General features: G+C 42.4%; 2 protein-coding genes across 27 annotated transcripts in view; one reads left to right on the forward strand and one right to left on the reverse strand.

The window, feature by feature from the left end:
* MYCBP (MYC binding protein) overlaps window positions 1-13,623 on the reverse strand; it is a 657,065-nt gene that overhangs the window by 613,799 nt on the left and 29,643 nt on the right. The gene's annotated exons all lie outside the window — the stretch shown is intronic.
* MACF1 (microtubule actin crosslinking factor 1) overlaps window positions 1-13,623 on the forward strand; it is a 387,658-nt gene that overhangs the window by 355,769 nt on the left and 18,266 nt on the right. For 20 of the 26 annotated variants that reach the window (XM_050797094.1, XM_050797116.1, XM_050797098.1 and 17 more), the window contains 7 exons: window positions 2,617-2,737; window positions 3,328-3,491; window positions 4,885-5,047; window positions 6,088-6,242; window positions 8,128-8,202; window positions 9,606-9,623; window positions 12,821-12,938. In XM_050797094.1, the coding sequence (XP_050653051.1) occupies window positions 2,617-2,737; window positions 3,328-3,491; window positions 4,885-5,047; window positions 6,088-6,242; window positions 8,128-8,202; window positions 9,606-9,623; window positions 12,821-12,938 (814 nt within the window). The remainder of the gene's footprint in view (window positions 1-2,616; window positions 2,738-3,327; window positions 3,492-4,884; window positions 5,048-6,087; window positions 6,243-8,127; window positions 8,203-9,605; window positions 9,624-12,820; window positions 12,939-13,623) is intronic. The other 6 variants (XM_050797175.1, XM_050796998.1, XM_050797021.1 and 3 more) reach the window with 1 other exon arrangement.

Below are 13,623 nucleotides of genomic sequence, written 5' to 3' on the forward strand. Positions count from 1 at the left end.
AAAACTTTCCTTTTGACTTCTGTGTCCTTTAATCTTTGTGTTTTCCTCTGATCTCTCTGACTGTTCCTTTTTAGTCTTTTTAGCTGGTTCTTCTTCCCTGCCTATGCATTAATGTTGTTCCCTGACGTCTCATTTGTGATGCTCTCACACTGCTGAGATTTATCTGGTCTAACAGCTTTAGCTATTACCTATAAAGCTTCTGCATCTTTTTCTTTTTTTTTTTTTCTTTTTATTTTTGGTGGGTACATAGTAGGTCTATATAGGGTATATGGGATATTTTGATACAAGCACAAAATGTGTAATAGTCACATCAGAGTAAATGGGGTAGCTATCATCTCAACCATTTATCCTTCATGCTACAAACCAATTACACTCTTTTAGTTATTTTAAAATGTACAATTAAATTATTGTTGACTATAGTCATTCTATTGTGCTATCAAATACTAGATCTTATTCATTCTTTCTATTTTTTTGTACCCATTAACCATCCCCATGTCTCCTACCAAACTCACACTACCCTTCCCAGCCTGTGGTAGCCATCATTCTACTATCTATCTCCATCAGTTCAATTGTTTTAATTTTTTTTTTATTATGATAAGTTCTAGGGTACATGTGCACAATGTGCAGGTTTGTTACATATGTATACATGTGCCATGTTGGTGAGCTGCACCCATCAACTCATCATTTACACCAGGTATATCTCCTAATGCTATCCCTCCCCCCACCCCCTCCCCACTATAGGATCCAGTGTGTGATGCTCCCCTTCCTGTGTCCAAGTGATCTCATTGTTCAGTTCCCACCTGTGAGTGAGAACATGCAGTGTTTGTTTTTCTGTTCTTGCGATAGTTTGCTGAGAATGATGGTTTCCAGCTGCATCCATGTCCCTACAAAGGACATGAACTCATCCTTTTTTATGGCTGCATAGTATTCCATGGTGTATATGTGCCACATTTTCTTAATCCAGTCTGTCACTGATGGACATTTGGGTTGATTCCAAGTCTTTGCTATTGTGAATAGTGCCGCAATAAACATATGTGTGCATGTGTCTTTATAGTAGCATGACTTATAATCCTTTGGGTATATCCCCAGTAATGGGATGGCTGGGTCAAATGGTATTTCTAGTTCTAGATCCTTGAGGAATCGCCACACTGTTTTCCACAGTGGTTGAACTAGTTTACAGTCCCACCAACAGTGTAAAAGTGTTCCTGTTTTTCCACATCCTCTCCAGCACCTGTTGTTTCCTGATTTTTTAATGATTGCCATTCTAACTGGTGTGAGATGGTATCTCATTGTGGTTTTGATTTGCATTTCTCTGATGGCCAGTGATGATGAGCGTTTTTTCATGTGTCTGTTGGCTGTCTTTGCATCTTTTTCATCTCCAGCACCATCATCTCCTAAAGTCCAGACATACAGTAAACTAGAAGCCATTCTAAAATTCCACTTCATCTTTGCCTCCTTGCCTGACACTATTTGTCCATTCCAAATCTGCCTCCCCTTTCCTCATTCAGAAGGCTGTGATGTCTGGAGTTCCTTCTTTTCCTCTTCCCCCTACATCTAGCCACTCACCAGGGCTTGTCAGTCCCACTTTCAAAATATCTCTTGGCTCCATCTTTCCAGCCCTGGCTCCAACCCTCACCGTGTTTTGCCTCAGTTACTGCAATGGTTTCTTAACCTGTCTTCTCACTGCTAGGCACTCCCTATCCCACACTTCCCCCCACCCCCATATCACTCCACCTTTTACACTGAAGCCAGAGTGATAGCTGTAAAGCATCATATCTCTTACCTGGATCGAAATCTTTCAGCTGCCCCCCATTGCTCTCAGAATAAATGGCCAACCCTTAGCGTGACACAGAAGCCTTTTGTGATCTGTCTCCTGCCTGCCTCTTCAACCCTGCCTCTTGCCATTCCTCTGATTGCATCCCCTGCCCAGCCAGTGAGTGGAGGGGTCCTGGTCACAGCACTGTCAGGCATCCCTGTCTCTGTTTAGGTTGCACCCTCTTCCAGGACTGCCTTCCTACCATTTGTTGACTATTTCTTCATTGCTCAGTGTGTCAGTCCGTTTGCATTGCTCTAAAGGAATTCCTGAGACTGGGTAATTTATAAAGAAAACAGGTTTATTTTGGCTTACGGTTCTGCAGGCTGTACAGGAAGCATGGTGCCAATATCTGCTTCTGGTGAAGGCCTCAGGAAGCTTAGAATCATGGTGGAAGGCAAAGGGGAGCCAGCATGTTACATGGCAAGAGAGGGAAAGAGAGAAAGAGGAGGAGATAGCAGGCTCCTTTTAAACAGCCAGCTCTCATGTGAACTAACAGCAAGAACTCACTCATTACCATGGGGAGGGCACCAAGGCCATTCATGAGGAATTTGCCCCCATAACTCAATCACGTCCCATTAGACCCCACCTCCAACATTGGAAATCACATTTCAACACGAGATTTGGAGGGGACAAGTATCCAAACTACATAACATACCTCAGTAACTCAACTCAGGCACTGGCCTCCAGGCAGACTTTCCTACCACCACAAGCCATAAAGTACCCATCCTAGCTCTTCTTTTGCCCCCATAGGAGTAAAAATACAATTTTTAACTCTTTTTCATATTTTTTGTGTTTAACAGACGTTTATGGAGGAGATGACTCGCAAACAGCCTGACGTGGACCGGGTCACCAAGACATACAAAAGGAAAAATATAGAGCCTACTCATGCGCCTTTCATAGAGAAATCCCGCAGCGGAGGCAGTATGTTTCCAGCCCCCTCTGTTAGGATGCTTCATTCCTGCTAATTAAAGATGAGCACTTTCCAAATGCCTGTCAAAAAAAATTGTATTCCATTTTCAAAAACCGTGTTGGTTTTGAACCAAAATCTTTTGTTTTTGAAACTCACTTTTCTTACATTGACAGACAGTAGCTATACTCCATATTCTTGGATTGGTATGAAATTATGAGGTGGTTAAGCTTATTCTTTAACAGTGGCCTTTCCATTGTTTTGGTTATCAGCGCTAGCTGTTTACATTTGACTTGCACTAATTCAATCAGCAAAACAGCTCCTACAGAATATGTTGCTTTCTTAGTTGAGTTAATGTGTCATCAGCTCACTAAGGTGGGACAGAATTGCTTGGAGATATGTAGGCGGCAGGTAAGTATGTGCTGGGAGGATCAATACTTTTGGAATTAGTATACCTCCGTATCTAAGTATTGCCAAGTCCCGTATTTCTTTTCTCAGTTACTGACTGGATATTATTCTAAAGATCTCCTAAGTTTATACATACAGCTATTTCTCCTTGTGTGCTAACCAGCTGTTCTAATCTTGTGTTTATTTTTCCTTTTAGGGAAATCCTTAAGTCAGCCGACCCCTCCTCCCATGCCAATCCTTTCACAATCTGAAGCAAAAAACCCACGGATCAACCAGCTTTCTGCCCGCTGGCAGCAGGTGTGGCTCTTAGCACTGGAGCGGCAAAGGAAGCTGAACGACGCCTTGGATCGGCTGGAGGAGGTAATGCCCTGCTGAGTGGCCTTCCCTGAAACAAAGTGATTTTTTCAATCAAAACACAGCCCTTCTGAGGCTCTCTAAATGTGAACCGTGTGTCCTAACTGACTTCTTCACAAATAGAAACAGACCTATACCAAGCCAGTACCCATTCTTTGAGGCCCCTGAATGAGAAAAGACACATTTATAAGAAAACCATTCATGACAAAGTAGGCCAAAGCTTCTAGGTGTGGAAAGCAAGAAAACAGCCAGTCCATAGTGAGGGCCAGGACGTGATCTGCCTCAGCATCTTGCTGTGGTTGGGAATCAGGAACAGAACTTTGGAAATTTGTCTCCAGATATGTAAGAGCACAAAAATGACCCTTGTTGAGCCTTTCATGTAAAAACAGATGCTACACAATTATGAAATAGGAGTAATTTTTAATGATTTTGTTATTTTATTAGTCTTCACTTGATCATGAAAAGCAACTCTATTTTGAAGTGTCATTACCCAGTAAAAAAATATATATATATAGTACTGTACTTCCTAGTTTCTAAAACAAGCCTCTAATATATTTTGTATTTTTTTATTTGTGCATATCAAAGCAGCTATGCCTGGAAGTGAGTGTTCTGTGTTTTATTTATTTTTTCCTTAGGTCAGTTGACTTTTAAGCTTATTGGGTTCTTGGTGCTTTTTTCCCCCCATTCCTTCTAACTTTGGAGTTTGAAAGACCAAGGGGAAACTGCTGCACTGTTTAAGTCATTTTGAGTGTATATCATTAACATAGACTTAAGTAGCTGAAAATTGTCTTGCCCACTGCATAGGCCTGCTGTTTTCCATCAAGGCCAAATATTTAACATGGAGGTCAGATGGGAAATTTGCTCTCTGGTGCCATTCCAAAGAAACATGCTTGGATACAACACTGGGTTCCCAATGCTTCCATCCAGAACTCGGATTTTCTCATTGAAATCTCAGAAGATAGTGGTAAACACGAGCCTCCTGATGTGAGCCCTATGTGTGATTATAATGCCTTTCAAAACAACATAACTGAGGAGTGCTAAGGATCTCCCTTCTGGGTTAGAATCCATTCCCTTGCATCTAAGAGAGTGATCCTTTGAAAAGCCCAAAGGGAAAGCAAGGCTGGCTTCACCCATTCTCATTCTATGTGCTCCATATTTTCCATGGTGGTTCAGTTATTGTTTCTCTTGCTATTCCATTATACCACAGCTCGTGTAAATAGTCATGGCTTTAAGTGAAGGAGCCGGATTGTGCCTTCACAAAAGAAGCAAACACATAGATTTCATTGTTGGTGCCCCCTGGAAGCATGGCTTTACTGAATGTCTGAAAGTTTGGTATGCTCTGGGCAACTTTTGAGGGCCCAAAAAATAAATCTTATTGACACTTCTGATTTCTGTGTAGTTGAAGGAATTTGCCAACTTTGACTTTGATGTCTGGAGGAAAAAGTATATGCGTTGGATGAATCACAAAAAGTCTCGAGTGATGGATTTCTTCCGGCGCATTGATAAGGACCAGGATGGGAAGATAACACGTCAGGAGTTTATCGATGGCATTTTAGCATCCAGTGAGTCTAGTCATCATCCCAAACATGGGTCACGCCTGGATTCCTTGCGCTTTGTAGAAGCTGTGATATTCTAGCTAAACAATCTTTCTGAAGCTGGCCAGGAGCTATGGCTCACACCTGTAATTTCAGCACTTTGGGAGGCAGGTGGCACAGGCATGGTGGCACACCTGTGGTCCTAGCTACTTAGGAGGCTGAGGTGAATCACCTGAGCCTGGGGAGGTCAAGGCTGCAGTAAACTGTAATCATGCCATTGAAGTCCAGCCTGGGCAACAGAGTGAGATTCTGTCTCCAAAAAAAAAAAAAAAAAGACAGTGGTTAACCAGAGATTTTCAGCTGGGAAACAATATGATTCACACTTCCCTTTGTGTAGCAGTTTGTCAAGAATCTAAGACAGTAATCTAAACATAGGAAAACTTCATACTATTAATTCCAAACTGTCACTATTCTGAAATAATCTAAATATTCAATAATTGTGGGGTGGGTAAGTATATTCTTGAGTGATAGGTGTGTGGGTGGTTGTAATATTATGTTTATGCTTTTTGGTATATCTGAAATGTGGAATATTACCTTTTTTTCATTGCATTTGGGGTAGGGGGGCCTATAAGTGGATATGTATTACTTTTCAGGAAAAATCAAGACATAAATTTTTTTGCTCTTAAGTATTTATGGCCAGGAGTGGTGGCTCACACCTGTAATCCCAGCACTTTGGGAGGCCAAGACGGGTGGATCACTTGAGGCTGGGAGTTCAAGACCAGCCTGGTCAACATGGCAAAACCTCGTCTCTGCTAAAAACACACAAAAAATTAGCCGGGCCTGGTGGCAGGCACCTGTATTCCCAGCTCCTTGGGAAGCTGAGGCAGGAGAATCGCTTGAATCTGGGAGACGGAAGTTGCAGTGAGCTGAGATTGCACCACTGCACTCTGCCTGGGTGACAGAGCGAGACCTTGTCTCAAAAAAAAAAAAAAAAAGGTATTTCTCTAACTGCTAACCAAACAAGTAAGCCCTCTTTTAAGTTTCAAAATATGATTCCTTTCCTCCAGAGTTCCCCACCACCAAGTTAGAAATGACTGCTGTGGCTGACATTTTTGACCGAGATGGGGATGGTTACATTGATTATTATGAATTTGTAGCTGCTCTTCATCCCAACAAGGATGCGTATCGACCAACAACCGATGCAGATAAAATTGAAGATGAGGTAAGGGAAATAATTATATTTTGAGTATACTTCTGGCTATAGGTTTATAATATCCTGAATTTGGTTGGGTTCAATGATCATATTAGCCTTTGACTTGTCTGTTGGGAGATAATTATTTGGAGTTCTATTTTGAGATCTCTTTTTAGATAGCATTTCAAAGAGTCCCAGAGGATCTCTGACATCTGAGCTCTAGCTCAGGCTAGATAGATTACTCAAGTGAGTCATGTCTGTGTGGTGCTCTGAAGTTTACAGAGAACCTTTACAGGGTACCATACTCATCCTGGTTCACTTGTCCTGTGTTTTGGGATAGACTCATCTTACTCCTGAGCATGCTACCTGGAATCTAGGGAAATGGTCTACCAGTGTAGCATTTAAGGGTTATTTAAGGGTTGAAATGAACTGAGCATGGTGGCTTACATCTGTAGCCCCAGCACATTGGGAGGTCAACATGGGAGGATCACTGGAGCCCAGGAGTTCGAGACCAGCCTGGGCAACATAGTATGATTCTGTCTGTCCCCTGCAAAAAAAAAAAAATTAGCCAGGTGTAGTGGCAAGTGCTTATAGCCCCAACTACTCAGGAGACAGGTGGAAGAATGACTTGAGCATGGGAGGTCAAAGATGCAGTGAGCTGTGATCATGCCACTACACTCCAGCCTGGGCAACAGAGCAAGACTTGTCTCAAAAAAATAAATGTTTAAAAGGGGGGTAAAATGTAATGTTTAAAATGGTGTATACCCATCATGCTTTCTGCCTTGTTAAAAACTACCACAGTGGGCCAGGCGCAGTGGCTCACACCTGTAATCCCAGCACTTTGGGAGGCCGAGGAGGGCGGATCACAAGGTCAGCAGATTGAGACCATCCTGACGAACATGGTGAAACCCTGCCTCTACTAAAAAATACAAAAAAAAATAGCCGGGCGTGGTGGCGGGTGCCTGTAGTCCCAGCTTCTAGGGAGGCTGAGGCAGGAGAATGGCATTAACTCGGGAGGCGGCGGAGCTTGCAGTGAGCGGAGATCGTGCCACTGCACTCCAGCCTGGGCGACAGAGCGAGACTCTGTCTCAAAAAAAAAAAAAAAAAAAAAAAAAAAAAAAAACTACCACACTGAAACTACCAAATTGATTAGTGCCATCTGGAAATCCTAGCATCTGTTGATAACAGATCTTGGGAAGGGAGAGGTGCTGGAATAGGTCTTAGGAGTGGCCCTGGAACACACCAGGACTTCCAGGGAATCTCCGTCTCCTAGGGTGAAATTTAAAGCAGTTCATAATTTGCTTTATTAATAATTTGATTTTGATGTCAGCATATTAGCAATTTTCTCTGAAGGAATTTTGAGGCAGGAATAAAGAATGTGTTATATAGTCACTTGGGAATTTCTTTCATGCCTTTTCTTTCTCAGTGTCTCAATTAGTTCACTTAGTAAGAACATATACTAATTTGGAACAGATGATAAATGCATATGTCAGAAACCTGAAATACCTAAAAAGTAAATAGTGAGCTGGGCGCGGTGGCTTATGCCTGTAATCCCAGCACTTTGGGAGGCTGAGGCAGGCAGATCACCTGAGGTTCAAGGCCAGCCTGACCAACATGGAGAAACCATCTCTCTACTAAAAAAATACAAAAAATTAGCTGGGCGTACCTATAATCCCAGCCACTCGGGAGGCTGAGGTAGGAGAATTGTTTGAACCCAGGAGGCGGAGGTTGCAGTGGAGCTGAGATCGCGCCATTGCCCTCCAGCCTGGGCAACAAGAGCGAAACTCCATCTCAAAAAGAAAAAAAAAAAGTAAATATTGAATAGCCTCCCTGCTTATATGTAAAAATATTTGTTTCTCTAAATAGGAAGTCTTACTGTACCCTTTACACTTTTCTTTTTGTTCACAACCAATAGGTTACAAGACAAGTGGCTCAGTGCAAATGTGCAAAAAGGTTTCAGGTGGAGCAGATCGGAGAGAATAAATACCGGGTAAGGAAGAGAAAAACCAATACTTTGTGGTGGTGGTTTCTCATATATGGCTGATCCCACCTTTTCCTCCTGTTGCTTAGAGTCCCAGAGCCCATCAGACTTGAGATGTGGTCACTCTCTGACCTCATCTCTACAGATGCCAAGTGTCAGGTACCCTGTTCCATCTGAAAACTAGTCCATATCTACTTAGATGATAGTAGTTTGTATTTGAGTTTTAAGATAGGAGATATTTCAGAGCTGTCACTTCACATCTGACAAAGTCTTTAGGGGGATGAAGGTACCTTTGGAAACAATTATATCTAATGACTGACCACTTACCCCCAAAGAGATGGTCATTGTGAGCCTGAGTGGCTCCCAGGCTAGAGAGGCCTGGGGAAACTGTGTTGAAGCCCCAACAGATACTGTGCCTGCTCTGGGCTGGGCTACAAATGGGGCCCAGGAGCCCTGAGGAGACATCAGGCTCAGTGGTCTTCTCTGGAAAGCCATGCTAGGTGTGGCGATAACTGACAGTGAACTATACTTGTGTTTTAGCTTCTTTTTGGACCAGGGTCAGGGACATAGAAGAATCTGAAACAGGTCTCCTAAAATATGTCAACAGCTCATCAGGATTCTCTAAAGTCCTAAGAAAAATCTCTGATTGGCAAAGAGGATTTAGATTGCACTAAGAAACACAGGAAGATCCATGTTTCATTAGTATATCCAAAATGTCCTCAAAGTACATCACATCCACCCCATGCTACAGTTTCCTGAGGAGCACTGGGTGAATCTGCCTTAAATATAACCTAGGGCATTTAGTTAATAAAGCTCCAGGTGATCTTATGCCTGCTTGTTGGGTTTTGTTTTCTTGTTTTTTGTTTTTAATTATTAGAGAAATGAATTAACAAGAACAACATAGAGTGGAGAGTTAGTTCATAGTTTATAAAACCACATCCCTGGCCAGGCATGGTGGCTCACACCTGTAATCCCAGAACTTTGGGAGGTAGGGGCGAGTGAGCAGATCACTTGAGGTCAGGAATTCAAGACCAGCCTGGCCAACATGGTGAAACACCGTCTCCACTAATAACACAAAAATTAGCTCGGCTTGGTAGTGCACGCCTGTAATCCCAACTACTAGGGAGGCTGAGGCAGGAGAATTGCTTGAACACCGGGGTTGGAGGTTGCAGTGAGCCGCGATCACGCCACTGCACTCCAGCCTGGGCAACAGAGCGAGACTCTCAAAAAAAAAAAAATTAAAATTAAAACCACATCCCTATGGCAGGAGCTTGATAAGAATATGTTCGGTGTGTGTCACTTTGCCAGAAGAACGTAATGATATGATTTTCATTCCTTAGTGTTAATTTGACAAAATGTTCTCTTTTTTTTTCCCCTCCTTTTCCTCCATCCTTTACTCTTACTGTCTATAGTTCTTCCTCGGCAATCAGGTACAGTGTGCCTTGCAATGTTCTCCTTCTCAATGGATATGGTCTGTGTAGCTAATGCTGCCTGTTCTTCGCTATGGGGAGAGGATGTACTCTGAAGCATGCCTGGGTCACACCTGGTTGTCTTACCAAGTGGAGAAACTGCTGATGAGGCCAGCATTGCAAAGCTATCTTAGCAGCAAAAGAATATAAGTATAATTTTTTTATAAAGGAGATGAAGTGGAGGAAACTGAAGCTATGGTATCAATCCATTCCACTTCTAAAAAGAGAATGGTTTTGTACTTCTGTGTTAGAAGTCAGATTACCAAACAGCACAGTTCTTATTTATGTTAGAATCTTTTGACAGTTAATAAATTTTGTAATGTATGGTAAGTCAATTCCCGAAGAACTTCAGTACTGTTTAAATATATTTTTAATATTTCTAGTTACTTATATTGCATTTTATAATTACAAGGTACCTGAGAAGTGTAGTGTGGAGATCATAATTGGCCGTGGCCTGAAGTATGCTGATGATGGCCAGCCATCCAAGATTTAATGGGACCAAATTAGACTTGCAAAAAAGATTGGATGCTTTGACTCCACTTGGTAACTCTAACCTTTCAGATCTTTTTGAGTGCTGTGGGGTCCTGTGTCCTCCAATGTGGAAGGAAGTTGCATGAGTAAAATCTGTCTCTCTGATATGAAATTATAAACCCTAAGAGTTGATTTGAGGCCCTCAAACATCCCAGGCCTTGCAAGTCACTATAGAAATGTTCTAGGCAAGTGAGAAGAATAGGGGATAAGAGAAAAAAACTAAAGATGAGAACAAACTGACTTTAAAAAAAAAAATCATTGCTTGAGAGTGTCCAATATGCCTATATGCTGGTGACTGTGTGTGAATACTAGGGTGCCTTTGAAGAGGGTGCCGACACCCTCTTCTAGTGCTCCATTGACCTGGGGAGGGTCAGATGAGTTCTAATGTTGGGAACGGAATTATGAAGTTCATTTTATACACAGGCACCTGAGGCCTCAAAGATCACATGCCTACTCTCACACAGCTAATGTCAGCCACTGCAAGAACTCAAGTCCCTGTAAGGGGTTTTCCTTTTGAAAGGTGGAAACAAAGTTACTGACCCTTAGGACTCTTATTCTGAGTTCTTTGCCTCACTGACAACCCTGTCCTACCAGGTGTGCACAGGTCTCCATTTTTAGAGCTGCCGTGATCCCTCCCACCACTCGTGACTCTGGCCTCAACCTCCCCAGCTACAGTGGCTGCTGGCTTGGTCAAACCTCCTTTCCCCCATAACTTAGCAGAAACAAGTTAGAATCTTTCAAAGAGAGCTTTAGTGAGAAATTAAGTTGGGGGGGGGGACATGAAATAAATGGAGTGATAAATTATAGTACACAGTATTCCAAGAATAAAGTACTCCCGGGCTTCCTTCCTGATTCACCCTGGGGCACAGGCGCATACTCCCTGCCTCTCACCCATCCAGAGAAGACCCTTTGCAGTGATTCAGGCCAGCACTGCTCTTGGGTGGAATCCTCCATGTCTCAGAACCTCCCACAGGGCTTCCCATTTTCACTTGTGGGGCCCAACTTCTGGGAGGGGGGCTCTCACAGAGTCTGGGGGGGGCAACTTCCTTCCCAAGACAGGAGGTGTATTCTCTTTCAAGTCTGGGTTCAGTGCTGCTGCTACCACACAGTGGTTTTGCTGTAGTCACTTTGTATAAACATGTTTAAATTGTATCAGATGAGAGGTGTGGGACTACTTTTATTTTCAAAGTAAAGGGCTGGGAGGGAGGATACGGTATTTTTCAATCGCCTTGCCCATGCAAATAGTGCATTTGAGTCAGAGCAGCTAAGGAATATAGAGAATTACCACAAATATATTAATTTTGAGGGAGGAAGGCTATATGACCTCAGATATCCTTTCTTGCATTTTCAGTTTTTCTGCCTTGTTTTAAAGTTAGAGTTGTCCTTTATAACATTGAAAATCCTACCACCTCCATACCTGAGGAACCCCTGAATTAAATAATTTTAGGAATTCCATTTCTCCAACCAAATGTTTGTTTGTTTTGGAAACTCTGCATACTTCTCTTTTGTTGCTCCTTACTTCATTTTGGAAAGAGGATAATTTATGCCATGAGAAACTCCAAATGTTTAGAGCTGGGAAGTAGGAATGTTTGGGCAAGAAAAAAGGGAAAACATAAATAATCAGAAATGCTTGTTTTAGCATCTAAAATGATTATTGGATACTGTTTATAATCATCGTGGGAGCTGCAATTTTTCATTGCTTCAACTCAATTTTAGTATAAATATGACCTAATCATTTGTTCAGCTGAAGAAACTTTTCTTCTGGTGACATTGCAATTAGCAAATACTTCGGGTTTATTTCTGAAAACCTGATGCAGAAAATCAAATTTTCTTCTAAGCTTGTAATAATGATGCTTTGCAAAGGTTTCCTTAAGGCTTGAAAAGTATTTGCTATTTTCCATTTAGCTTTAAAGCATACTGTATTCAGAAGTTGACATCCACCATCTTTCTTTTAGGAAAACATATTAGCATACCAAGAATATGAATTTTTAATTGGGCAGAATCTCTTTTAAAAAAATCAAATGACCTAACACTTTGTCTGCCTTCCTACCTCTCCTTTTGGTGCAGAGGCAGTGGTGTGACCATTAAAAGTTAATTTTATCCCAATAGAAAGGATATTGGCTGGGTGCAGTGTCTCATGCCTATAATCCCAGCCCTTTGGGAGGCTGAGGCTGGCAAATCACAAGGTTAGGAGTTCGAGACCAGCCTGACAAACATGGTGAAACTCTGTCTCTACTAATAATATAAAAATTAGCTGGGCGTGGTGGCACACGCCTAATAAACCCAGCTACTTGGGAGGCTGAGGCAGGAGAATCGCTTGAACCTGGGAGGCAGAGGTTGCAGTAAGCCGAGATCACGCCATTGTACTCCAGCCTGGGCAACAAGAATGAAACTCTGTCTCACAAAGAAAAAAGTATATCAAGACACCAGTCTTCAGGTTGATATTTCTGCTTTTCTATTTTTAAAATCCTTTTGTGAAATATATAAAAATGCAAAATTGTGAGAGTTAAAAATTCTCCCGTAGCTATCAAATTGTCATTCCTGTCTGAATACAGTCTGCTTTGGGAGAAAAATACAGATCTACTTTAAGACATATATATTAATTAAATTTCCTTTTGATTCTACAGTTTGGGGATTCTCAGCAGTTGCGGCTGGTCCGTATTCTGCGCAGCACCGTGATGGTCCGCGTTGGTGGAGGATGGATGGCCTTGGATGAATTTTTAGTGAAAAATGATCCCTGCCGAGGTAAGGAACCATTCTGAGCATGAATTACGTGTTAGCTATGCCCCCAGCAGTGATCTTTTATTACAGGAAGCACTGATGGTGGGGTCTGTCTGTTTTTATTTTGTTAAGCTGCCCAGGTGTCATCCCACTAGCACAGATTAGAACTCAGGGGTGCCAGCATAGGCCAGGGAGAAAAAGCTGAAGAGGTTGATGCCGTTTGGGGAGGTAGGTCTAGAGGAATGCAGTAATGAGAATTAAGAATGTATTGGTGTTACTTGAATGTTTCAGTTTGGGGTATTAAATTAACACTATCCTAGAAAGGAGCCTGGTGAAGCCCTTTAGGTTCCCTCTTAGTGCCTCAGATCCCTTTGCCTGTAATTCCTGTGACTGACACTCAGGGAGGGTGTTAGGCCCTTCTCATCCAGGGAAGAACTGGTGAGCCCCCTAGACCAGGAGGGAGGATGAAGACACCTACGTGTAAGCCCATTCACTTGTAAGGCAGGTGGCCACCTAAGCAAGACCATGGGTTGTCTTTCTATTAAATGTGAAAAGGCTGGCCCACCAGCCCAGAAGCATAAGGAAACTGTCAATTTAATGAGTGGTGGCACCTGCAGCTAGGGGGTGTGTGGGAACTGCAACAGGGAAGAGATGACCAATTCCAGTTGCTAAATCCTCTTCAGCTGTGTCCTTGCCTTTTTCCTGTTAG

The sequence above is a fragment of the Macaca thibetana genome, chromosome 1 (assembly GCF_024542745.1).
Source record: "Macaca thibetana thibetana isolate TM-01 chromosome 1, ASM2454274v1, whole genome shotgun sequence".
Classification (NCBI taxonomy): Eukaryota; Metazoa; Chordata; class Mammalia; order Primates; family Cercopithecidae; genus Macaca; species Macaca thibetana.